The sequence below is a fragment of the Ruditapes philippinarum genome, unplaced genomic scaffold, assembly GCF_026571515.1.
Source record: "Ruditapes philippinarum isolate M1 unplaced genomic scaffold, ASM2657151v2 ctg427_1_1_1_1, whole genome shotgun sequence".
Taxonomy (NCBI): Eukaryota; Metazoa; Mollusca; class Bivalvia; order Venerida; family Veneridae; genus Ruditapes; species Ruditapes philippinarum.
The window spans coordinates 126,357-151,968 of NW_026860379.1; the positions used below are offsets into that span (position 1 = coordinate 126,357).

Below are 25,612 nucleotides of genomic sequence, written 5' to 3' on the forward strand. Positions count from 1 at the left end.
GATAAAACAATTTGAAACACACACAAAACTTTTCTAATACCAGCACCTGAGTTAGCATGTAGCCATAATAAAACATTAGTCAAAATAAATAAATTTCATGAAATTTACAAAAATTCCGAAAAGTTTTACAAATGTTCTGTATTTACCATATCGTTAAAATGAAGCCACCAGACATCGTACGGAAGTTGAAAGTCGGTCGTATTCTTGAGCTGATGATTACCAAAATGTAACGGGAGATCAAACTGGAATATCATGCTGCTTGTATCCTTCTCTCTCAATGTTCTGGAATAAAAAAAGAATTAAATACTAAGAGGTTATTGAATGAGTGTGGGTTTAATACTGAATTTATTGAACAAGTTGAATAAAATCATATTATGCTAGCCTCTGGTGTGCATAATATTGTTTTATTCAACTGGTTTAATTTTAGTATTGAATCTAACAGACCTAATATTCTATTCATCAAATATATAAAATAAGAACTGTTAAAAAAAACAGTGATTTTTCATTGACGCCCCTAAAGTGTAATGCGAACATTAGCACGATTTAAGGTGACAACGGAGTCAATTATCACTGAAAATACCTAAAATGAGATTTTTTGCTAAGTAGATTTATCAACCTTTTCTGAACACATTCGTGATTTAATTTTGGAAGCAGTTAGTCCGAAAAATGTGTTTTTAAACGTTTTAAAACGGTACCTATACTATTTGTATCTGCTATTCGCGTGACCTGTCGATTATCGATAACGCTCCGCCCCCTGTTGAGGCATCAATGAGGGAAATCGGTAGTTGCATATATCCGTGAATTACAGGTCCATACTGGTCCATACTTCTCGTAATACATGTATCGTACAACTACCGTACATCTTTTATGAATATCTCAACATTTAGCCTTTTTTATAAATTTAAGAAATTGTCGGCCAACGTACGTAACATAATGTATGAAACATAAATAATTAAGCATAGCGGCAAATCGCACGACCACGGGGTTGATTAAAAATGTAGTTGCTATAATATCCATAATGTTTGAAAATAATTTGTCTGTCCGTTAATCTGATAGATATTTCATTGAGTTGATAGACTTTTGTACGGATTCAAGGGCTTACTTTACATTCAACCTCGTTTTCTAACAATGTCAAGTAAAACAACAACAACAAAAACAGACAACATTTTTATGTGAACGCCTATATGACTTGTGGTAAGGTGTTCCTGGCAAATTTATAAACCATTTTAGATTGTCTAAGGATGATTATTTCTCTATGAATAAAAAAAAAGATATTAAAAATATATTCTCAGAGAAAATAAATTGTTCGCCAGTAAATCGGACACAGTACTAATAAATCTGGACAAAGTATGTAATTTATTGTCTTATCCCGGTAGAAACTGGATCTCTATGCCGTGCATAGATGATATTCATGATAATAGAAGTCAAGAAGGCCAGATCATATTGATCGAGTAATACCTTTTATTTCTATTTAAATTGTGTGAAGCATTATCAATTTGGTGGAAAAAAATATATAACATCCCGTTCTTATTTGTACATCTACCATGGACTTTAAAAGACCGTCAGAAGCTCAGTTTGTTGTTATTTTTATTTTATATTTTAACGGAATTTCATACACGAATACACAGGCAGAGGGACACTGGTATAATACAATAATACTGCTGCTGATAATAATAATACACTTCAAAAAGGAAACAATTAAATACCCCGCTAGCGGTGCGCAAATGCGTTCCATTTCCCCCCACTGAGTGCCTCAAATTTTACCGATAGTCACGTGACATGTGCGACAGATATCAGACGAACAGTAAATCACGTTAAAAATTGAAGAAATTTCGACTATAAACTGATATTAATCAGCAGCTTTTTAATTGGTCAGATGTCACTGGGTCATAAAATGTTTGTTAGAGTATGTTACCGCAACTTGTGATCCTCTCTGGTGCGATATTTGTGTATTTATGCAATTATTTAGCGTGAAACGTAGGGGTCCGAGAGAGAACAGCCGATTTATGACACTTCGTTTGATGCGTGTCGGGCTAACTTTGAATCGGCATAACTTTTTTAAGAATCAAGCAATTAACATGCGGTTTAAAGCACATTGAAAGGAAATTCATTTTCGGAGGGAACCGTGTCAGGGATTTTTGTTTGCTCAATCAGCCACTTAATTATCTTTGATTACGTAATATGTATGGTGAAAAAAGTCGCATAAAATGTTTGACGTTACGTAATATTTTTTTGAGAAAAGATAGAAAAAAATTGAGACACGGTTCCCTAGATAATATAAGTATGGTTATTTTCCAAAAGTTTGATGACAAAAAAATAAAAAATGACTTTGATATGACGATTTAAAATTTTAGGATTTTTATTCAAAATCAATCATTTACAAAGGCATTTTATTCAAATATGTTATTTTTTATGATGATCAACGACATTTAATGCACAAAGATTAAATAAATAACAATCATTACTAAAATAACTTGGTTTAAATGCCATTTATGTGAGTACCACGGCAAGTGTCTGTTGTCACCTTAACAATATCTTTATAAATATAAAGCAAATGACGTTGAATCAATGTGTTATTACACTAGTGTAATAATGTTTTATTTAAATGGCTTTATCACACTCCTGCCTCGCGGTTTATGTGATAAGGTAAAATACATTTCTGGACGGCGAAGACAGTCTTCCACTGCCTAAACAACATACATACATACAATTGGCATTGATGTAAATCAATTTAATCAATGAACAAAATAATTGGAAAGTAAGCCCTTTGCCAGTAAACACTCATTCTGAATGTCCGAAATATAAAAAATTGGCAGACATTTTGGATTGAATGACTTGGGTATAATTGTAGGAAAACTAGCAATTCAAGGGCTGTCACCCCTATTTAATATGAAGCAAGTAAACAATGGAATCTTAAATGAAGATTAATAATATCCTTAAAAATTTGCACCTGATAAGCCTTTGCTTACAGTAAGCATGCTAGTTACAGGAATTTTCTGTCTATTTTAAGATTCTGGTAAAGTGCATTAAATTTTGTCTTAAATAATTAGTGAAGTACACTATAAAATCACATGATTTCCAGTCGCACAGAGACAAATTATATTTTCTTTGTTATAAAGATTTTTGACATGTTATATGGCCCTATATAAACGGTTGTTTTTTAATATAACACGAGCACTAGTCAGTGCCAATACTGGAGAGGATTTGGTTCATGTAAGTGGTATGCCATTGCTATTTCCACTGCTTTTCTCATTTCTCCTCTGTACAGTAATAAACTCTGTTCAACAACAGTATCGTTTCTTTGCAAAGTAAAACTTCACAATTAACCTTACCTCTATAGAAGCATAACCTCTAAGCATCAAGGAGAATATGACCGTGTTTTCAAAAAGAGTGCTAATCTGCAGAGGTTGTAGTGAAATACAATTGTCACATAAAATATCGGCCAGGCACGGCCAAAGTTCGCATCACGGGTCTTTAGATTGTCATTCCAGTATGCTAACCACTACACAACCATGGAAATGGTTGAAATTTTCATGCCCATTGGCCAGTATATAAATTAAAAAACACAATTTTGACTAAGAATTACATTATATACGCACCTATTTAAGTAAAGTTATAAAAGTTCATTTTTGACATTAAACACCAGCTGTCAGTCCAATGGATATTGATTAATGAAATTAATGAGGTTTTTCAAACATATGCTTCATTTAATTTAAAAGGGCGTTATGTCGACGAGGAAATGGATTTTAAATTTCTTATCAAAGGTATGACAGTTTTAGAACAATTCGCAACATATTTATATCATTGACCCGATAAAGTACGTATGAACAAAAAAATGATAAGTATTGTCCATATGGTGTGTACATTACAATGTTTGGTTTTAGCACATGCTAGGTTTTATAAATCAAATGAGCCGCGTCACGACAAAACCAACATAATGCGTTTGCGACCAGCATGGATCCAGACCAGCCTGCGCATCCGCGCAGTCTGATCAGGATCCATGCTGTTCGCTATCCGTTTCTCTACTTGTAATAGGGTTTGTAAGCGAACAGCATGGATCCTTATCCTTAACACTAGAATAAAACACTTCCTTCATTAAAATCTATGAAATGAATATAAATTACACCTTCACTAAAATCTAAACTAGCAATGTGTCCATAGGACACGGATGCTCCCACACGCCACTGTTCTGTCAATCTTATGACTTTAGGTCAAATATTTTTACTACATGTGCCACAAGTTGAAAACTAAAAATCAACAAAGGGCCATAATTCTGTTAAATTTAGTCGCAGCAAAAATTCCTTCCTTTACTACCATCTACACATTAAGGTTGTTAATCCCTGGAAGTTTAAGCAAAATCTGCCATCCGGTTTAAGAGGAGTTGCGTTCACAAAATTTCTAGATAGTATATAGTGAAAAAATCAACAAAGGGCCATAATTCTATTAAATTTGGTCACAGCAACAATTCCTTCCTTTACTTCCTTCTACACATTAGGGTTGTTCATCCCTGTAAGTTTAAGCAAAATCTGCCATAAGGTTTAAGAGGAGATGCGTTCACAAAATTTCTACATAGTATACAGTGAAAAAATCAACAAAGGGCCATAATTCTGTTAAATTTGGTCGCAGCAAAAATTCCTTCCTTTACTACCATCTACACATTAAGGTTGTTCATCCCTGGAAGTTTAAGCAAAATCTGCCAATCGGTTGAAGAGGAGTTGCGTTCACAAAATTTCTACATAGTATATAGTGAAAAAATCAACAAAGGGCCATAATTCTGTTAAATTTGGTCGCAGCAAAAATTCCTTCCTTTACTACCATCTACACATTAACGTTGTTCATCCCTGAAAGTTTAAGCAAAATCAGTTAGACCTGAGCAAAATCATGGACTTGGCTTATTTACTAATATTTTTTACCTAACCTCCCTGAATTTATATAATGATCCTGGTCATCTTAGAAGATGGAACGATCCATTTTCATCTTAAAGGGTTTAAATATCTTTAAAGTAATAAATGGGCAGCTGCAGACAGTGGGATGTGCATGCCGGCCTAACTTTAAAATACTGTTAAAGACACACCTTAAACACTGCTACCATGCAAAGGGTTAAGAACACTAATTTAACTTTATAGACTTCTTATAATGTTTCATTTATATACAAGGATCATTGACCTAAAGTACATGATTTTCTTTCCAGAGTCTTATCAGTTCTTATCAAAATGAAGAAATAAAAAGCAGAAAAAATATCTGACATTACATGATAAAAAGGTTATAAAAATAAAAGGAGAAAAAAGACGTAGAAAAGATGATAAAGAGCTTTCATATAAAAAACATTGGTGGGTGTTAGACCAAATAATCAAAAATAACTGATATTTGTTTGACGACTGTTACAGAAAATGCAATTTACAGGAGTAAATGGGTTGAAAGTTTTTCAAAATCATGCACTTGTAAGGTTTTAAACCTCTTGGGGTCAAGTTAATCCAGCTCAAAGATACTATTCAGAATAAATTTTGCGTAACCCATTGTGAGGGTTTTTTCCGCATACCGAAATTATTTTTTCAATCTTCTTTACGGGTCTTTCCTTTATGTTCAACCTTGTTATGAAACTTACAAGCAATTTTGAACAAAACTGACTATATGAGCTTTATCTATTGTATAAAATCTTTCTGGATTATTTTTTGCCTTACGTATAAAAGGAGGGGATTGACTACAAAATAATTGATATTTCTTGTCTAATACAGTGTACTTTTTTGCATCTAATAAATGTTCTGAGCAGAGCAATGGCTCTGTGGTTAATGTGTCTGCTTCTCATCCTAGTGATCCTGGGTTCAAGTCTATTATGATAGAAATATTTATACCATATAAGGGATGGGAATGAATACTGTAATCAATATTCTTATATTCACGTTTGCCATTTTTGAATATTTAATTTATAATGTAAATTACTTATGGTTGTCACCCGAAATTTGATATCCGAATACTCAAAACTGGTACTGTTTTATTCAGCTCAGGATGTGTTCAATTTGTGTTTAATTTGATTAAATGATATGGGAAACCAAAAGATGTATTAATAATCAGCATCAATGATTTTATTTACATAATAATTATGTATATAAGTAGATGTGTCATATTTTTATCTTAAACATACTTGTAAGACTGTCGTAAACATTGAGTTTTTACCAGTGTAAATCTAATCCTGTATCTGAAAGTGATGCAAAATTAAATAACTATTTATTTCTATAGTATATTTTTTTATTCTAAATAAGGAAAATGATTTGCATTTTATTTCAATCTATCCAGATTGATTGGATAATAAAGCACTTTTGTATGTGCAAAATATAAAATGCGCGAGTGAGACATGATAATTAATGTATAGTATGTTTTTTTATATCTTATCTTTATCTTATCTTTATATATACAAACTTATCTGATAAGGAATATTATTTGAGTAATTCTAAATAATTCAAAGTAATTCAGTCATGAATTAGTTGTTTCAATGTCTGGAATTAGAAACATAAACACAGCGTAAATCTCTACAAATCGTGAAACAATTTTAAAAGCTGTTATGGATAACAATTAAAGAACAAAAGATGAAACAACATTATCATTTACAACCGTTACAAACTATCAATCCATAATGATGTCCCCTGCCATATAAATGTGATCATTTCCTTGTTTTTTGGACAATTAATGACATGCAATAAGCATGCCTGCAGTAACCATATGATTTTGCATGATTAGCATACGAATATCAAGGTCTGTGAATGGTTTTTTAAAAGAAGGCCCTGTGTAGATAAGATTCTTTTTAAGGTAGCTCGCTACTTTCCGACCGAAATTTGACAACATCTCAGATCTTGATGATTTTTTGTATGCAAACATGTAGATATGCGAGCTTTACTTCTGCAGTAATATTTTATAAATAAACAGCGTTACTATGACGTCAAAGCGCCCTCTATCGGTGGCGGCGAAATTGCGTCTTTTTCTCAGTAAACCAATCTGTTCTTATCAATTTTCATCCGATTTCCTTCGTTTTAATTTTATAGTGTTCAGTAAATGTATGTCTTTGTAATGATATCTTTCTTTAACATTTGCTTAATAGTCTGCGATTCTACGTCATTTTTCTCTACATTATGACGTCCATATCTGATGCAAATACCGCGCGATATCGCAATAAAGATTGTGTATTAAAAAAAATTCAACACGGTGAACTTTGCTATAATTTTTCGAGCGTGTAGCGAGAAAGTGAAGGAAAATATTTATGCAATAAAAATATAGGGTCAACGCGTAAGATATTTTGCTATTACTGTTTTAAAATAAAATAAAGGGAATGTAACGTAATGGTTTTGGTGGCGTTAATAGACGTTGGAGTTCAAAGAATAATACCAAATAACAATTTTCTTACGTCAAACATTACGATTGTAAGTATTAACAACACAGGAACTTGATGAAATGTATATTTTGTAAATTGTTGATTATGTTCTCATTGAAAGCATGCGCTAGATCAGCAAATTTACAATGTTTAATCGTAAATACGTTTCTAATTTGCAGGACGCAGTCTCAAACATCTTTCAATTTTTATTTTATAGTTTGATGTTTGTAATGAAAGAGTGAAAAGTGTTATATTATTATATGAATTAACTAGTTTCAGCGCAAAAAATAAGATTTACATATTGCTGTATGAATGAAGTAAGAATATTAGATCGCGTAGCTTATACCCGTTAGAATATTTATTTTAAGTTACATTCAGCTTTTAAACACTTTCATAAAATCACATACAATCAGACGAGCCTGGGTGTCAAAACACATGGTAAAAATGCAATTAAAATAGATATGCATACAAATGTGCAATAAGTGATAAATTAAATTCAGAAATAATATTCAAGTATGTTAAGAATATTTAAAAACAAACTGTACAAGAAACAAAAACATTTATTTTTGCTTACCATTTTTAAGTTTGTGCAATACATAGATTATATAATTATAATCTAATTAAAATGTCGTAATTAGAAAATGACAAACTATAAAACTTTTTGGAACTCGGATTTACGTATACATACTTACCGCTTTTTCATTACAGTATAACAAAGCGGCCCTCAAAATATTATTTATTTCTAAAGGGCTCTACTACATTTTACCTCTGTAGAGCAACCGCTCTAGGCAACAAAGGGCATTTCTCTGTAGATGTTATCCTGTTTATTTTAATTTAATACAAAATATAATTATTAAATAACTTGTGCAACTTTTGTTACCACTGAATACGAATTATGTATTATGTTGACGTTATCGTGTTCATTTTTTTTAATACAATACAGTTTGCTTTAAAAAAAAAAGAAAAAAAAAACAAAAACGAAAACACACACCAAAAACATTTGTTTATGATGTAAACAATAAAGTGGACTTCTGCCTTATTAAGGGAGATCATAATCAGGTTTTTAACTTTGAATATTCTTCTGTTGCCACGGTGTAATCGGTAAAGTGGTCTTACGCTGAATTCGGAAGGCATGAATTCGAGACACGATTGCGTATTGTACGAATATTATCCTTTAAAATTGTTTACTGTGTATGAAATGTTTCAAGGTCCACCTCGGACTCCTGTCATTTATTTCCGTAGAGAAGTTGATACTGTGAGAAACACTGGTTTTGTTAAATTCCCTCCGCTATAATTGAAATACTGTTGAAAGCGGCGTTAAACCAAATATTAAAAAAATAAGAAGATATAAAACATAAAATGCATAGTTCATTTCTTTCATAGGCTCTACATACAAGGTAGCACTGTATTATGTGCAGACAAAAACGAGCTTCTCCAAAAACCATATTCACACAAATTGAGGATCCTACATGATCGTCTTCAATAAAGGGAATCTGTATTAATTTTAATATGCAAAATTATAAGCTTATGAACATACAACATAAATCAACGGATCTTTCGCCTCGAATCGAGATTCAGGTCGCCTCAAAGATGCGCTAGTAAACGCATACCGCGAGTCAGCGAGTTTTAAATAAGAATATCTGTAATTATGTGAAATGCGTGAGAAATTCAAGCCATAGCATGAGAACGTGATTTCTCCTTTAAATCTGAGTCTCGCGCTTAGTGCAGGGATATTATTTACTAGTATTTAGCTGCGGGAGAAAATAGAATACCTGATGGCTGTTAATAAATGAGCCGTGTCACGACAAAACCAACATACTGTTCGCTTTTAAACATTTTAATAAGTAGAGAAACTGATAGCGAACATAATGGATCCTGATCAGACTGCGCGGATGCGCAGGCTGGTCTGGATCCATGCTGGTCGCAAACGCACTATGTTGGTTTTGTCGTGACGCGGCTCAAATAAATTTTTATACGAGTAGAAAAGTTTTAAAATAAATGTCTGCTAGATTTATATAATTAAGACTACCAGTGAATCATGACTTACGTACAAATCGTTGTTACTTCGAGTTGATCATACATTTTTAAAACGTAAATTTGATTCATTTCCTACTAACTGATATATACAATTCGAAAATGTTACATACGTATGATAACATGGAAGTTTATGTAGTACCGAGATGACACTGCGACTGCACCAGCCTTTTCCTTCTTTTTTTCTGACATTCTTTGCAAAATTTATGTTTGTATTATTTCCACTTAGGTGGCCTTTTAATTATATCTTTTAATATTCTGAATTGTCTTTCAGTCCTCAGTCCTCGAGGTATTTATAACCATTCGTTTCAGTTTTTTAGAGATTGATACAAACTTTTGCAGACAGTCATACCCTGATTTGTTGTACATGTATATAATTGAAGTTGTTCATCGAAATGCAGGCATCTGACAGGACTTTTAAAAGAACATTTTACGGAATATGTCTAAATACAATTGTTGTTGATGGTTTTCACACATTTTAATTCCAGTCAGTATACTATTCATCGGAAAAGTCGTGACAATTTCCTTGAGAAAAATATTTGACGTCGCCAAAATCATTACGTTTTACTCATCCTTTATTTTATATTCAAATAGTAATAGCAAAATATCTTACGCGTTGACCCTATATTTTTATTGCATAAATATTTTCTTTCATGACTTCACTACATGTTAAAAAAATTATAGCAAAATTCACCGTGTTGATTTTTTGTTATTTTACAATCTTTATTGCGATATCGCGCGATATTTGTATCATAAATGGACGTCAGAATGTAGAGAAAAATGACGTAGAATCGCAGAGTATTAAGCAAATGTTTAAGAAAGACATTATTTCAAAGACATACATTTACTGAACATTATAAAATTAAAACGAAGGAAATCGGATGAAAATTAATAAGAACAGACCGGTTTATTGATAAAAAAGACGCAATTTCGCCGCCACCGATAGAGGGCGCTTTGACGTCATAGTAACGCTGTTTATATGTAAAATAATGCTGCAGAAGTAAAGCCTACATATCTATATTTATGTATACCAAAAATCATCAAGATCTGAGATGTTGTCAAATTTCGGTCGGAAAGTAGCGAGCTACCTTAAAACGAATATTCGAATCGAATTTTCATATTTGAATATTCGGAAGATTTTTGAATATTCCTTCCTTTAGCCTAGTTTATATCTAATCTATTATTATTTCTTTACCATATTTACGCAGTATATACAGTCATGTATAAATCATATAAAATGCTCAGTTAGTATTAGCTGGTGGTGTATCCAAGTTACAGGTTAATGCATTGGACTAGTAATTTAAGGATAGCTGGCAGCCTGGATTTAAATCCCATCAGGGCATGTCGCTTTTTATGGTGCAAGAAACATTAGTACCAAAGTGTGTCTAAGCTGGTACCTTCCTACACAATCAAACTAAAACAAGTTCTTTATGAATTAAACTGCAAACATGCTACTGAAAGAAGATCCTAATGCATATTTCCGGTTCAAATCAGCACCTATGTAGAATTTTTGACCTGAAGCATAGCTACATAGACATATCATGTGAAATACTCGAAGTTTATTTTGTATTGCTTTGGCCATGATATGGTTTTGTCTTAAGTGTCAGTTCAACAATACTTACTCTTCGTCTTTGTAGGAGTCCGAGTAGAGACCAGCTTTCTGGTATTTTTTCTTTTGGAACACTCCTTCTCGACGTTTTACAATACTTGTATCACTTTCCTGGTCATCATCAGACACACGCCTGTAAAATAGGAACAACATTTAATAATGTATTTATATCGCTTATGTCCTTTAACCTTATCTAATCCACCCTGCTTTTTCCCTGCCCTTGACAGTGCAGTCCTCCTTGCTCCTATTCCTTTCCCTCCCTGGACTTTAAAGTGTACCACATCTTTGCCTTGTTAGCCTCCCTGGATATAGGATATAACAGTGCCCCCCCACCCCCCGTTTTGCCCTCTGTCCTTCCCCCAGTGGTCTCCTTTCCTGCCCTACCCAGTGCTTCCCACTCTGCCCTTTTTTGTCATCACCCCTCCCTGCCCCTGTCAGTGTCAACTTCCTTCATAAACATCAATTTCATACAATATAATATAAATGCTTCATAAATATTCTCTATTTCTATGTTATATCAAGGCATTTATAAAAATTTGTGTATGTCACTTGGCTAATCAGATCTGTCACTTGTGGCAATATAGCAATAAAAAACAACAACAAAAACTTTTCATAAGTACAATTATGTATCCACCCATATCATTATATGTATCCACCCATGTCATTATGAATACACCCAACTTTACTTCCCTTAACATTTCATGGGAAATTATGTGAAATACTCCATGCTTGATCAAACATGCGGAACAAGGAAATAAGTTTATTAAACCAGGTGAAGAACCCACTAACCATGACTTATCAAAGCAAAAAATCAAAACAATCTTTTTTTTATGAACATTGTTAAACATACAAAAATATCAAACTTTCCAACCCACAAAAAAGGCTTCTTATTTTGGACAAACACTGATTTTGATTTTAAATACCACTTTCATTAAAAATTTTGTTAGTAATATAACGATTAAATCATAAATACCTTACGGCCCGGATAAAAAACAAAAAAGTCGGCACAACTGGCCTGAGACCGAAAATTGTTCATGATTTAAAATTTTTATTGAAGTTCATATAGTTTTACTGCAACTGTAATTCAGCATTTTTTTCCCCCTTAACATAATTCCTTAACCTGTGGAAATTCTTAAATGGACTTGTCCGGCTTCCCGATTTAGAAGTGTCCATTATCAATTTAAGGGGTGGTAAGATGAAAATTAAAAGTTGGTAAGCCACCAGTATAGAGCCCAGTCTGACTGCACCTTGGTTTAGCATATTTTAATTTCATATCAATTCTAAATCTTATCTCCCTTTAATAGCCTTTATTTGTCAAAATTGACATTTCAAGCGTTGAATCTAGGGGAGGTCAAAGTTACATTTAAGGAGCTCATGCTTGGGCTCCCATGTAGAACTGGATGTGTTTATAATGCCCTCATTATCAAAAGTAATGGTACAATTCATACAATAATTTTTTTGCCACAAATGGCATCATAATCGCAACTTTCTTGCTTTACTGGTGTAAGAAGACTTCAGGTTATTCCATTTGTAGAACCACTGACCTTCCGTACGCTAGCTGGATAGCTTCCTTACATTATAAATCAAAAGTCAAACCCAGCAACAATGACGGGTAAATGATTTTAAGTCTGTGATGTCTGCAATCACAACATTTGTATATAATAAGCATTTTATTGACAGGTTGATAAAACGTAATGCAGTTACATGTCTAGACAACTTAATGTCTAAATTTCGTACTTCAGATTTTATGCAATATTGTTCAAATTTTTTAACAAATCAGTGAATTTTACTTCAAACACTAAAATCTGTATTTCTGACTCAATATTTACAAATCAAATACCAAAAGTGTACCCTCTGACATATTAAGCATTTCAAGTGATTGACCGCTTTTCTAATTTGGTAAGCAGAGTGCCTCAATTAGTTAATGGATTAAAATATTGTGTGTTTTACGACCTATATATATCTCAAGGTCCAAAAAAAATTATCTTGTTTGAGTTACTTTAGTCTGACACTCTTTACTTTTAAGTTATAATTACATAAGTATGATGACCGTTTTGAAATCCAAGGTTTCAAACCCACTAAATATAAAAGAGCTAAGTAACCTGTTGGAAAGGGCAAGTGAACTGATCAGAACCTCGCAAGAACCTCGCAAGAAAATGCAGTGACTTATATCCTCCCAAAAATTTAATAGCGAGTATTAAAAGCCCATAACACAGGTTAACCAGTTAAAAGTTGTCAAAGTTAACATTAATGATATGAAATATAAAGAAATGCTTGCATCCTAATTACATAATAAAACCAAATATAAGACGGTGATTAATCCAAATTTTCTGTCATGCCAGCATAGCCCATCTTTTTTTTTCTTTTTTCTTTTATTGTGTTGGGTTTTATGTCACACTAACACAGTTAAGGTCATTTGGCGATTTTCTATCTTTTATACTGGTGGAGGAACACCTAAGATACCCCACAGTGCGTTATTTCAAGCACAAACATGCACCAGAGTAGAACCATCTATGTTCTGTAAGCTAACTGGACACCTTCCCCACATGAATGAATCCAAAGTCCCTGGTGGGATTCCAACCCACAGCAATGATGGGCAAGTGGTATGTAGTCGACAAAAAATACTATTGAAAACAAAAAAAATACTATTCATTTCATTTTTTCCCCCCATATAAATAGAAAGAAATTGTACATATATATATAACAGTCATTCTGATAGGACATATCACAGAAGGTAAAAAAATGTTGTGTTGTGTCTATATATACTTAATCACTGACTAAAATCTACGTCACAGAATTGGAAACAAATACCTGTACATAATTAAACCCATTTCCGCTTGATAAAGCCAGAATTGTCTTGTGAACTAAATTACGCAATTGAAACATTTCATCATACAAAAAAAAAAACGATAGAATAAAGATAACCTTTACAAAAAAAGGTCATTATAATTATTCTCAAGGCAGTTTTTTTCAATGTAGTAATTGTTGTATGTCAAAGACAGTCTATTGAGAACTAATCTAAAACGGTCAATTAGTATATCTTAAAATATAAAATAAATTGAAACCCAAGACACTATTATCATTACTAAACTTAACAAATTAACACAACCTCAAAGAACCAAAAACTGTTTTGCCTTTTGCTATATGTATAGAGCCAGGCCAGCCTGCACATCCATGCAGTCTGACCAGGCACTGTTGGCTGACCAACTTTAAGTTTTCATTTTGATATCCCCAAACTTGACAATGGAAAGTTCTAAAAATGAAAGTTTGACAAGTTGTTGGACCTGACAAGTGATCTTAACATCTAGCCCTGCTCAAGACGATTATAAGAATATTAATCAAAACAAAAACAAAATTCTGACCAACAAATTATTTTACTAACCGTTTTTGGACTTTGCCTCTTTTCAAGTCTGTTGTCTCAAACTCTTCCTCGCTGTCAAGTTTACGTTTGTCTTGATAAATAATCGGCAGAGGCTCTGATTCTGAACACACCGACCTGACGGACCAATCCTGAGACTCCTCACCACTTAAATCGTCTTGACTCACTACATTTGTCTCAGAAGTCTCATTTCTTGGCTTCTTTAAAAGTGGCGACTTCGCTCTTTTGCGGTATTTCCTTTTCAGTTGGCGCACATTTCGGTTTAAAAGTTTTCCGGACAATTGAGTCCCAGTCGTTGTTGTACTTTCTATACCACTAGAGTCCTCTTGATCACATGACTGATTTATAGAGCACCTGTCACATGATTTGGGAGACTGTATGTCACATGATACAGTCTCCAACTGTGATTGGCTGACGCCCCCAAGTTCTTGTGAAATCCATTCAGACACAGTATTTGTGCCACTATACTCATTCTCCGTACCCTCGGGCAGAACATGTCTTGTATTCTGTACAGAACAAGATGGATTGGTCTCAAGGAGAGCCTCAAGATTGGCTACATTCGATAGGTCCGGCAAAGACGGTAACGATTCTCTCGATGGCGAGAAAGCTGTCAGAGACTGGCCTGACATCGCCACAGATGCAAATGATGCCATATCTTCTGAACCATCTTTTCCCATGTTGAAATGGTCCTTTGGATGCTGACTTTCACCTTAAAAAAGACAATAAAAATCATATAAATAAATGTACAGTGAAATCTCTATTCTATATGCTCAGTATAAAAAGACATCTGTAATTCTGTATACTTAAGTAACTAAAGAAAATCTTTCAGAAATCTTTAAATAACAACCAATCATAGACCCTCCAAAAAAAAAGTCAGCAATTTCTCAATTTCCATTCCATTATGAACAAGAGCTGTCCGTAAGACAGCGCGCTCGACTTTTTTAGTGCTTGCCTATAATACAAAACATCGACAGTTAAGGGCCATAATTCAAATAAAATCTTTGACAGAATTACCTTCTCCTGGACATGTTTGGGAATCATGATTGTAAACAAGTATTCCAACTTTCAAATTAATATCTCAAACAGTTCAGTCAAAAAGTGGACTGGTACTAAAAACTTAACCAAGATTCTAAGTCGATAAAAGGCCTTAATTTTTAAAACAAATCCTTGACAGAGTTACCTTCTCTTGCGTACAGATGGGGTTAATGATGTGAAATAGCATTAAAAGTTTCAAAGCAATATCTCAAAGGGTTAAGGCAATAAGTGGATTTTACCCATATTCAATGTATTTTCTAAGTCAAAAAGGGGCATAATTCTGTCAAAAACCTTGACAGAGTTATGTCCTCTTGTCTGTTGATGAAGGTCGTGATGGTAAACAAGTATGGTCAGTTTCAAAGCAATACCTCCAATGGTTTTGAAATAAAGTGAGGTGGTACAAAAAACTTAACCAAGATTCTAAGTCGATAAAAGGCCTTAATTTTTAAAACAAATCCTTGACAGAGTTACCTTCTCTTGCGTACAGATGGGGGTAAATGATGTGAAATAGCATTAAAAGTTTCAAAGCAATATCTCAAAGGGTTAAGGCAATAAGTGGATTTTACCCATATTCAATGTATTTTCTAAGTCAAAAAGGGGCATAATTCTGTCAAAAACCTTGACAGAGTTATGTCCTCTTGTCTGTTGATGAAGGTCGTGATGGTAAACAAGTATGGTCAGTTTCAAAGCAATACCTCCAATGGTTTTGAAATAAAGTGAGGTGGTACAAAAAACTTAACCAAGCTCAATACACTTTCTAAGTCAAAAAAGGGCCATAATTCTGTCAAAAACCTTGACAGAGTTATGTACTCTTGTCTGTAGATGGAGGTTATGATGGTGAACAAGTATGGTAAGTTTCAAAGCCATACTTGTAATACTTCTGAAATAAAGTGGGGTGGTACGAAAAACTTAACCAAGGTGTGACGCCAACGCTAACGCTAACGCCGACGCCGGGGCGAGTAGGATAGCTCCCCTTTTCATAGAAAAGTCGAGCTAAAAACTCAAGACTGATAATTTTGTATGGCTTTCAGTTACTTCTTTTATCTTATTCTTAAGAATCTTAACTATTCACTCATAATTATAGAAGCTAGGTCTTTTGTTTTTGTGTTGTTGTTTTTTTTGTTTTTTTTTTTTTTTGGGGGGGGGGGGGAGGAATACAGAACAAGGAGTAATGTAAGTGATTACAGCTTGGGGCTTGTAAAGTTACTAGCCCATGTTATATGATTGTGTAAATGGAGTAAGGTCAGCATGGTCATTCCATTTATGCAGTTTGACCCCTGAGACCATATTATTATGTAAACAGCTCCATTCAGTAACTCAAACTCAACAATAATGTATGTTTGACAGTATTAAATTTGAGTTTGCACACACACAAAAAAGTCCTCACACAAAATTTAGTCAGGACAAAAGCGGAAGAAAAATCATATTTTCAAATCATCAGGCAATCTCAGATCTACTCTACAATAACATACTATAGTACAATTTGATAATAGTTAACCCATTATCTGTCTTACAGGCTGATGACCCAATATATCTCTCACAGAACTTGATTCTCTAAGAGATGTTTTCACTCACACAAAACAAAATTAAGGATCAATACATTATATCCGGAACTACTTTACTGTATAGTAGGGACTACTTTATATAATAAATCCTCATGGGTAACATAATTTTTGTATTCCATCCCCATGTTACGTATTCATACTCAAAACAACGTTTTCAAACTCAAAACAGTCTGACACAATTTTGAAATATCTGAATCGTTATTAGGATTGACATTTTAGGTTTCATTGCAATGACTTGCACTATTTTTCGCACGAGCTGGCAAATCTTATAGAATTTATATGAAAAATCTCATAAAATGGTCTATTACGACGATTACATCAATTATTTCCAAACTATTCACACACTACAAAGTAGTCTGGTAAAAAAAATGCATGAGCTGAGAAATCCACGATATTTGCATGGATCCGTTGCATTGGAATAAGGCAGGTATATAGATTTACAAAGATAGGATAATTATTATCAAGGTATAGAATTAACTTTTGTTCAACAGTAGAAAAAAACATGTAAGTCACACCCTATGTAGATCAGTGGTTTGAGCTGCGACATGTTATTTCCAGAGTCCTGGGTTCGAGTCATGACCAAGCTGCCCATTATTCTTATCACGTGACATTACATTACAATACTTGGAGAAACAATGAAAACTTAAAGATTATTGCTACAAAAATTTTGAATGACATTTTTTTAGTTACCATTCCAAAATCTTCTGTCGAGTATATGACAATTACATTAATTTTACACTCCTTTCACAACCACAGATTTTATTACATTGTAATTAAAAATTCCTTGTACAAAAATAAAACTTATACTCGTACTATTCATTGAGGAAATTCAACAGAGATAAAAATGATATGATTAATTTTCAATTTTTTTTTGAAAAAAAGAAATGCCCCCCCCCCCCCAAAAAAATAAATCAATAATTTAACTTTCTTCATATACCCAAGTACATGCTCAATTTTGAAAAGTCTTTCAATTTTTAAGAATATGTGATATATCTAAATTTGTGATACTCTATATCTTCCTATGTCACACAATGCTATATTTCAATAATCTCAATGGAAATAAAAATTTGTTTTTAACTTTTTTTGTGTGTGTTATCTTCGATTTATAATATTGTTAGGCATTGCTATTTATTAATTCATACATCTTGCATCTATTTCTTTTTATGTTTTATGATGTGCCATGTTATTCTATTGTATATTGAAATAAATCTATCAATCTATCTATCTAAGTTTGCTGACAGAAAGAGTTGTCTTGCAAGTAATGCCTGTTTTGTAGAATTTATGGAAGAGTTATCTCATTGCCTGTTTTGTAGAATTTATGGAAGAGTTATCTCATTGCCTGTTTTGTAGAATTTATTGAAGAGTTATCTCATTGCCTGTTTTGTAGAATTTATGGAAGAGTTATCTCATTGCCTGTTTTGTAGAATTTATGGAAGAGTTATCTCATTGCCTGTTTTGTAGAATTTATGGAAGAGTTATCTCATTGCCTGTTTTGTAGAATTTATTGAAGAGTTATCTCATTGCCTGTTTTGTAGAATTTATGAAAGAGTTATCTCATTGCCTGTTTTGTAGAATTTATTGAAGAGTTATCTCATTGCCTGTTTTGTAGAATTTATGAAAGAGTTATCTCATTGCCCGTTTCGTAGAATTTATGAAAGAGTTATCTCATTGCCTGATTGACATAAAAATCTATATTTAGCATTAATGACCTTGATCCAAGCACCCTCTTATCAAGGTCAGCATTTACACACAGGTGTAACTGGTTTGATCAGTCCACTAAATACTGAATGTCACTTTTAATATTTATTTTGCTAGGTTTTTTTTAAAAAAAAACATCAAAATTACAAGACAATTAACGTCATTTCCTTAAGCTGATTTCCCACTAATGCGGACAGTGATCTAACTTTTAAAAAACATTGCGTGAATAAAAACTGCCTTTACTCAACTTAATTTGATTTTCTGAAGATTAACTCCAAGCTGTTGTCCAATATTGTATCGACAGTAGGTAATTCTTCCAGATTGACGTTCATGATATCAAAACAACATATTCCCAGTAATCAATTTTTAAAACAGTAAAACATCAAAAAAACATTCAATCATAAATAGATACAAAAGCATTACATGTATTCTGTTGACGTGAAAGAAAACGAGCAAAATATACATCTGCCAGCAAAATATTGACATATATTTATACGCATGTATGAATACAATTACACATGCTAATTTTAAACCAGGCTTTTCTTAAGATTTTTATTTTTTCAAGACAGCAAAATGGATCATATAAGATGCCTTAATATATGTTTGAGTAATGGCAATGTTGAAGAAACTTCATCAGTGAATAAGGATGACCCTAATTTTAAACAGGAGACTGATTTCAAACAGCTTATTAGTCAGTTCAGCCATTCAAATATTATCACTCAAACATGAACTGGGTGATTGAGCAGTCAACAGTGATGCAACAGTCGAAAGTAACCCTCATCCAACCCCACACAAGGAAATAACAGAAATATTGACTTTGGTGTACAGGCCAAACCCTTAATGAGCAGTAAGATAAGGAAATCCCTGCTGAATGCCCCTACTTAATTACAAGTTGGGCATTCCTCGCCGCCCCACCTCTCCTATTTGGTGATGAGACAAAACTATTGCAATGGAAGAAGTGGTGGTGCGGGGAGGGGGGGGGGGGTGTGTGTGTTGTGGCTGGTCTTCAGGTCTGCACTGGCTAAATCAAATGCTCTTTGCTGTTAGCATGCTTTTTTTCCGTGGTGGTGTGTGTGTGTGTGTGGGGGGGGTGTCGGGTTACAGAAGTTTGGTTGTTTACATTGCAGTTAATGCAGTTATGGTCATATAGCGACTTTCCAGCTTTACTGGTGGAGGAAGACCTCGGGTGTCTTTCCATGTATTATTTCATGCACAAACAGGCACATGAAGGTCCTGAATCCTAACATTTAATTAATTTCCTATCTTAAACTTGACAATTTACACTTGTCTGAACGTCTTGCAAATATTTATATCATTTAAAACTTTATAGTCGGTATACAACAAAGCTGATGCACCTAAAAACAACAACAAAATTTTTTCGAGAGGAACATCAAAGAGAATTATCTCATACAGGCCAGTTAGTTAAAATAAATTCTTAGTGCATTGAGGAAAACACAAAAAAGGAGAATGTACAAAAAAAATTTGTATGCTTCATAATGCAGATACGCAGGCATGTCTCTTTTGCAAAGAAAAAAAACAAAAAAACAAATTTAACATGCACTTTCAATCCTACCTGACAGTGATAAATGATGTGATGTACCTTACCTTCCCCTACCTACACCTGACATTAACTTTATTAATAAATCTTTTGTTGTAATTGTTTTTTTTCATTTTTTTTTCATAGTTCATATATATTTTCTAAAGCAAAATTTAAGGGTTGTTTAAGGGTCTTTAAAATGTCTTAAAATTAAAAAATATTATAAGGACTTCACATGATAATGAGTAAGATGTGGTTATAAGCAATATTGCTGTTTATTAATAATCAAAATAACATTTCCTTCAATTTTCAACCACTTTAAATAACTTTTTTTTAATGATCACTGTCATGCACAATTAAAGAGTTAATTTTGAAGCACAATACTTTAATATTTGTCCATTGAAGAAAACAACAAAAGTGTTCCTATTGAGTTCATATACAAGTAACTGTTATAATTATATATATATGCATATAGATTGAAAATTACTCACAACATCTTGCGGTACATTACTGTTTCGGATTTTTTTTTAGTCTAGAACATAGAATTAAGGCAATTTAGAAAAATTTTTTTTCGAGTAACCGACCATTCAAAACCTTTGTAAAAATTTTTTCAGCTAAATAATAAAAATTTAATAAAAAATAGTTGTCTTTGCCTTTTAAGGTTAAAAAAATTAAAAACATGACTGTATTAGAATCTCTAAAAAAAAACCTATGACTTTGTTTGCAATTGTCACTGTCTAATCAGTAATGTTTTGTTTTTTTTAATCATTTTTCAACCTGGCCCTATTACTAATGTAATTGTTAATATCATCAATTTTGGTAAAGATTAACATTCTACAAATACAGAAGCCAACAATATTTAGACTGGTAAAATTACAATTTACACACTGACAGAGACACCATGCATCCAAAGATTTCTATCAATCAAATTCCAAGTTAAAATTACAAAAAATTTTTTTAATATACATTAAATCTATATAAATTTCAGATATTTTTGCCACAGATGACATGGCTTTTTAAGAGGCCATTCTCTTGAATTTGGGGACAGTAATACTGCAAGGAAAACATTTATGTCAATTCAACTTTACGGGAAAACTGCATGATTTTTCAGAAAAGACAACTAAAACTGCCACTGCTATAGCAAGGGAAAAAAAACCCTAAACAAGCATGACATAATATGTGTAAAATCTTTCATGAAAAAAATTTCAGTTATTTTTATTGAGTGAAATATTAAAAGAAAATAAATAAGGAGCTGTTTTGCAAACCTTTTTTCAAAGTAACAAGTAAGTCCATTATTGGAAGGTTTTTTTTTTTTGCAGTTTCTTTTTTTCTCGTTAAATTCAAGAGGTTAAACTAAGTTTGGGGTGGCTTTCAGAAGACATCCAGTTTGAATCAATTTTACAATTATGACATGTTGTTGAGGAGATTACAGAAAACATGTATGAGCCGCGTCACGACAAAACCAACATAGTGCGTTTGCGACCAGCATGGATTCAGACCAGCCTGCGCATCCGCTCAGTCTGATCAGGATCCATGCTGTTCGCTTACAAACCCTATAACAAGTAAAGAAACTGATAGCGAACAGCATGGATCCTGACCAGACTGCGAAATGCGCAGGCTGGTCTGGATCCATGCTGGTCGCAAATGCACTATGTTGGTTCAGTCGTGACGTGGCTTATATTCAAATTAACCTTCTAGAACCGCAATAAAATCAGATATAAAATGAACTGGAAACAACCAATTTTACATCTAAAGGAACAGACTGCGCAAAGAGAGTGCATATTGTTTTATAAATCTCAGACAGAGAAATTTCACAACACATTTAAACGAGATTAATTCGTATTTCTCGATTTCACGCAGTGCACATTACCCCATGAAGCCTGCACTGTAGATAAGTATTTATTACCTCAACTATCTCTCCACTGAAAGCATATCTGTGTAATTATGAAACAATCATGGCATGGAACGGCAGGAGCTGAGGGCTATAAAAACTGGATAATTCTATTTTTCTCATTACTTTCTAGCAAGCTGATGTTTAATAATATGGGGCTTATTTTTTTTATGCTCAAACTTGTGGTGTTTTTATATGTTGTTACGAATAAATTTCCAGTTTTATCACCCTCAATAGTGGTACGTCTACATCTGCCTACAAATTAACATTATCATTTTTTTCCAAACTATATCATCTATAACCTATTGTAATAATTAGCTAGAGTGTGTTTTTTTCTCCTTTAGAAAACATGTTTTCATTTATTGCTGTAGCAAGAAAGTGCATTATGAATATGTTAACTGTATTTTAATAACATGCTGCGAAAAAAAATAAAAATTAATGCGTTTTGAATCTGTGCACCAATTTATGCAAAAATTATTTGAACATGTTCGTACAATATCCAAACTCTTAGCCTGCTGGCAGTAACAGATTCTAAACCATACAAGAAGTGCGGAGCAAGATCAGACGGCACTTTTGTGCCATCGGACGTCCGAACACAGTGTGCACTTTTTGCTATTTACATCCTTCAAAATGATGAATGGTTTAGTCAAGATTGAAAGATAGATGAGTCCATTTTAGATATTTACTATTTAGTGTGGGAAAAGGGTAAGTTTGTATGTTTAATTGGGTTTTACGTCACACCAACACAGTATAGGTCATATAGCAACAATTTCCAGCTTTACTGAGGAAGACTTTAGGTGCCTTTCAGTGCATTATTTCAGGCACCAACAGGCACCTGAGTAGAAACACCAACGTTTCGTAACCTTGGGAATGAGGCAACTTTGTTTGTTTGGGTTTTACGTCACACCAACACAATAAAGGTCATACGGCGACGTTTTAGCTTTCCAACCCATCCATGCATTATTTCAGGCACGAACAGACACCCGATTGAAACCACCGACATTCTGTCAGCTAGGAAAATGGGTGAGTAAGATTCGTATAAACAAATCAAGTTCAAGATAGAACAGGACACTTCACTATATAATATACATCAATCTAAACACTTGTAAAGTTTTTAACTTATTTTTTAAGAGGTCATCAAATTTATTAAAGATTAAGAAGTCTTCTATCGAAAAAAAAAATCTGTAAGATATTGAGTTACATTTTAAATACTTCATTGGTAAACATATGCAGGTTAAATATTGATCTAGAGCTTCTATTTAAGCTCCCTGAAGACTCTATTTGTCAATGAATAATTACTAACAGCAAATACAATATTACTGAATAGTTTGATTTTTTTTGTTTGTAGTTGAAATATAAAGTTTCAAATTATTTAGACATTCTCGTGAAAGTTGTCACATCGTGACCTATAATGTGTTGGTGCGACTTAAAATCTAGCGTTTGCACCCCATAAATTGAGCCCAGTACTAAATTAAGACTATAATATGTCTATATTCTTAAAGCTGCATGCCTCCAGATGAGTCAAAATAATCTCAATAAAATCAAACTTGAGAAATCTGTATTATAAATTTAGAAAAAGCAAAATGATTCAAGATTCAAGTAATATTTTACATGTTCTGTGCGGTTAGCGACTGATTTTTCATTATTAACAACTATATTTCTACTGCGTTACTGACGCAGTAAGGGCTATTTATGCATATTTTGACCACTTTTTGGTAATTTACGTGCGTTGTAAATGCCATTGATAATACGTTAATTGCTTCCTTTTGGTTATTTCATAATATTATACATTCAAATACATTTTCAAATGTTTCATGAGAATTAGCCTGAATCTGGAGGCGTGCCGCTTTAATTGAAAGTCACATACATAATATTGAATCAGGTACTTCTCTTCATTATTAAGGTGTTAACACACCGTTACTATATTACCATACAGAATCGTAAAACAAATTATCTTCATTAAAATGGTTCATTTAACGTATATAAAACATGATCCCCCATAACAAATCAGTTTGAATAGGTCTAGGAACCCAAATGTCTTGATGAAGCATGGCAAAACTATAATATCAAACATCGGGGTTAAAATATTTTTGCTCAATTTTATTGCCAGATATTTCAACTCAATGAATTATCCATGACCACCGAAGCATGAATTATGGTGGCGAAGATGGTGAACCCTGAATGAGGTATAAATGGGAGAATTAATGTACATCATTTTCACAATCAATAATCTGAAATTAAAATCTCAAACGGCATTCATTTGGCTAGTTTTTGGTCGCTGAATATGGACCACATTATATCCGCAAATTATATATCGCTGTCCACTATTTTGAATGAAACTTCCTCTCTCTCAAAGAAAAAAAAGGAAATGAAAATGTGTATCACTCATTATACAGTCGTGCATCTAAAAAAATAACAGCTGATAAAAATAGAAACATATTAAAAAGACATTATGCTCAGTTTTTTTTTTTCGACGTCAACTTGAACTGTGCAGCTATAAATTCCGGAAACTTGAATATTATTATGGTTACTGGCCAATAATTGATAATCATAATGATTAAAACTGCCCAAAATATCAAAAAGACTGTCCTGCTCTTTTTTTTTTTCCTTAATCAAGTAAACAGAACTAAATAATAATGCAGGATATTTATAGACATTTTTTGGGTTATGAGAGTTATTTATCTTGTTTGTAAACTGAGAACATTTATGTAAAATTACTTTGATTTTTGCCGATAAACTCACCATTTACACTTGAATGCACATAATGTCTCTTTAAGTATTCTTAAATAACAAAATACCAATTTAACTGTCAAAAGGTGTGAAAATAACTAAGAGCAATTTAATATATCATATGTAATAGCACACTATGCCATGCTATTTCCAAACAAAACAAACTTTCCAAACAAGTAACAAGAATTTCTCAAAGTTCGAGACCTTATCTTAGAAGTTAAATTTGAATTTTAGGACATCTATAGGTGTTAATTTTAAACTTTAAACAAGTAAGAAGCCAGAAGACCTTAATACATGTTTAGTGTGGGAATGAATTTTGGTAAATGACCTGTTTTTAGATGGTCAGCTTGCTCTTATAAAAATGGACTGAAAACAATAACAGTGACAGTTGTTCTATTTTAAATCCAGACAGTATATTCTTTGCTTTCTTCTCATGCAAAGCTGAAAGAACATTAACTTTTGACAGTCTTTACTGTACATCATCTTCAGGGTTTGCATTATTAACAGATTGATGATCCATATCATTGGTTGAAATGCTGTTAAAATTGGTTGAATTTTTAGACTGAAGATATTAATGTCCCCATTGACCCTTGGCCAAATCGGTCGCTTTCATTGGCACATTTTGCCTAGGATAAAAATGAAAACCCTGATCTTATCTAACAGCAACATTCTTTGTATCTTAACTTTACTAGCGAGGATCTGACATTTTTTACTCATTTTCTGATCTATTCTTGTTCTGTTCAAAAATGTACTTTGCTTTTGCCCTACTTT

General features: G+C 32.9%; 1 protein-coding gene across 1 annotated transcript in view; it reads right to left on the reverse strand.

The window, feature by feature from the left end:
- LOC132759835 (uncharacterized) overlaps window positions 1-25,612 on the reverse strand; it is an 80,737-nt gene that overhangs the window by 30,068 nt on the left and 25,057 nt on the right. The window contains exons 5-7 of the mRNA XM_060751695.1: window positions 14,389-15,094; window positions 11,020-11,139; window positions 147-282 (exon numbers count right to left, since the gene is read on the reverse strand). Coding sequence (XP_060607678.1) covers window positions 147-282; window positions 11,020-11,139; window positions 14,389-15,094 — 962 coding nt within the window. The remainder of the gene's footprint in view (window positions 1-146; window positions 283-11,019; window positions 11,140-14,388; window positions 15,095-25,612) is intronic.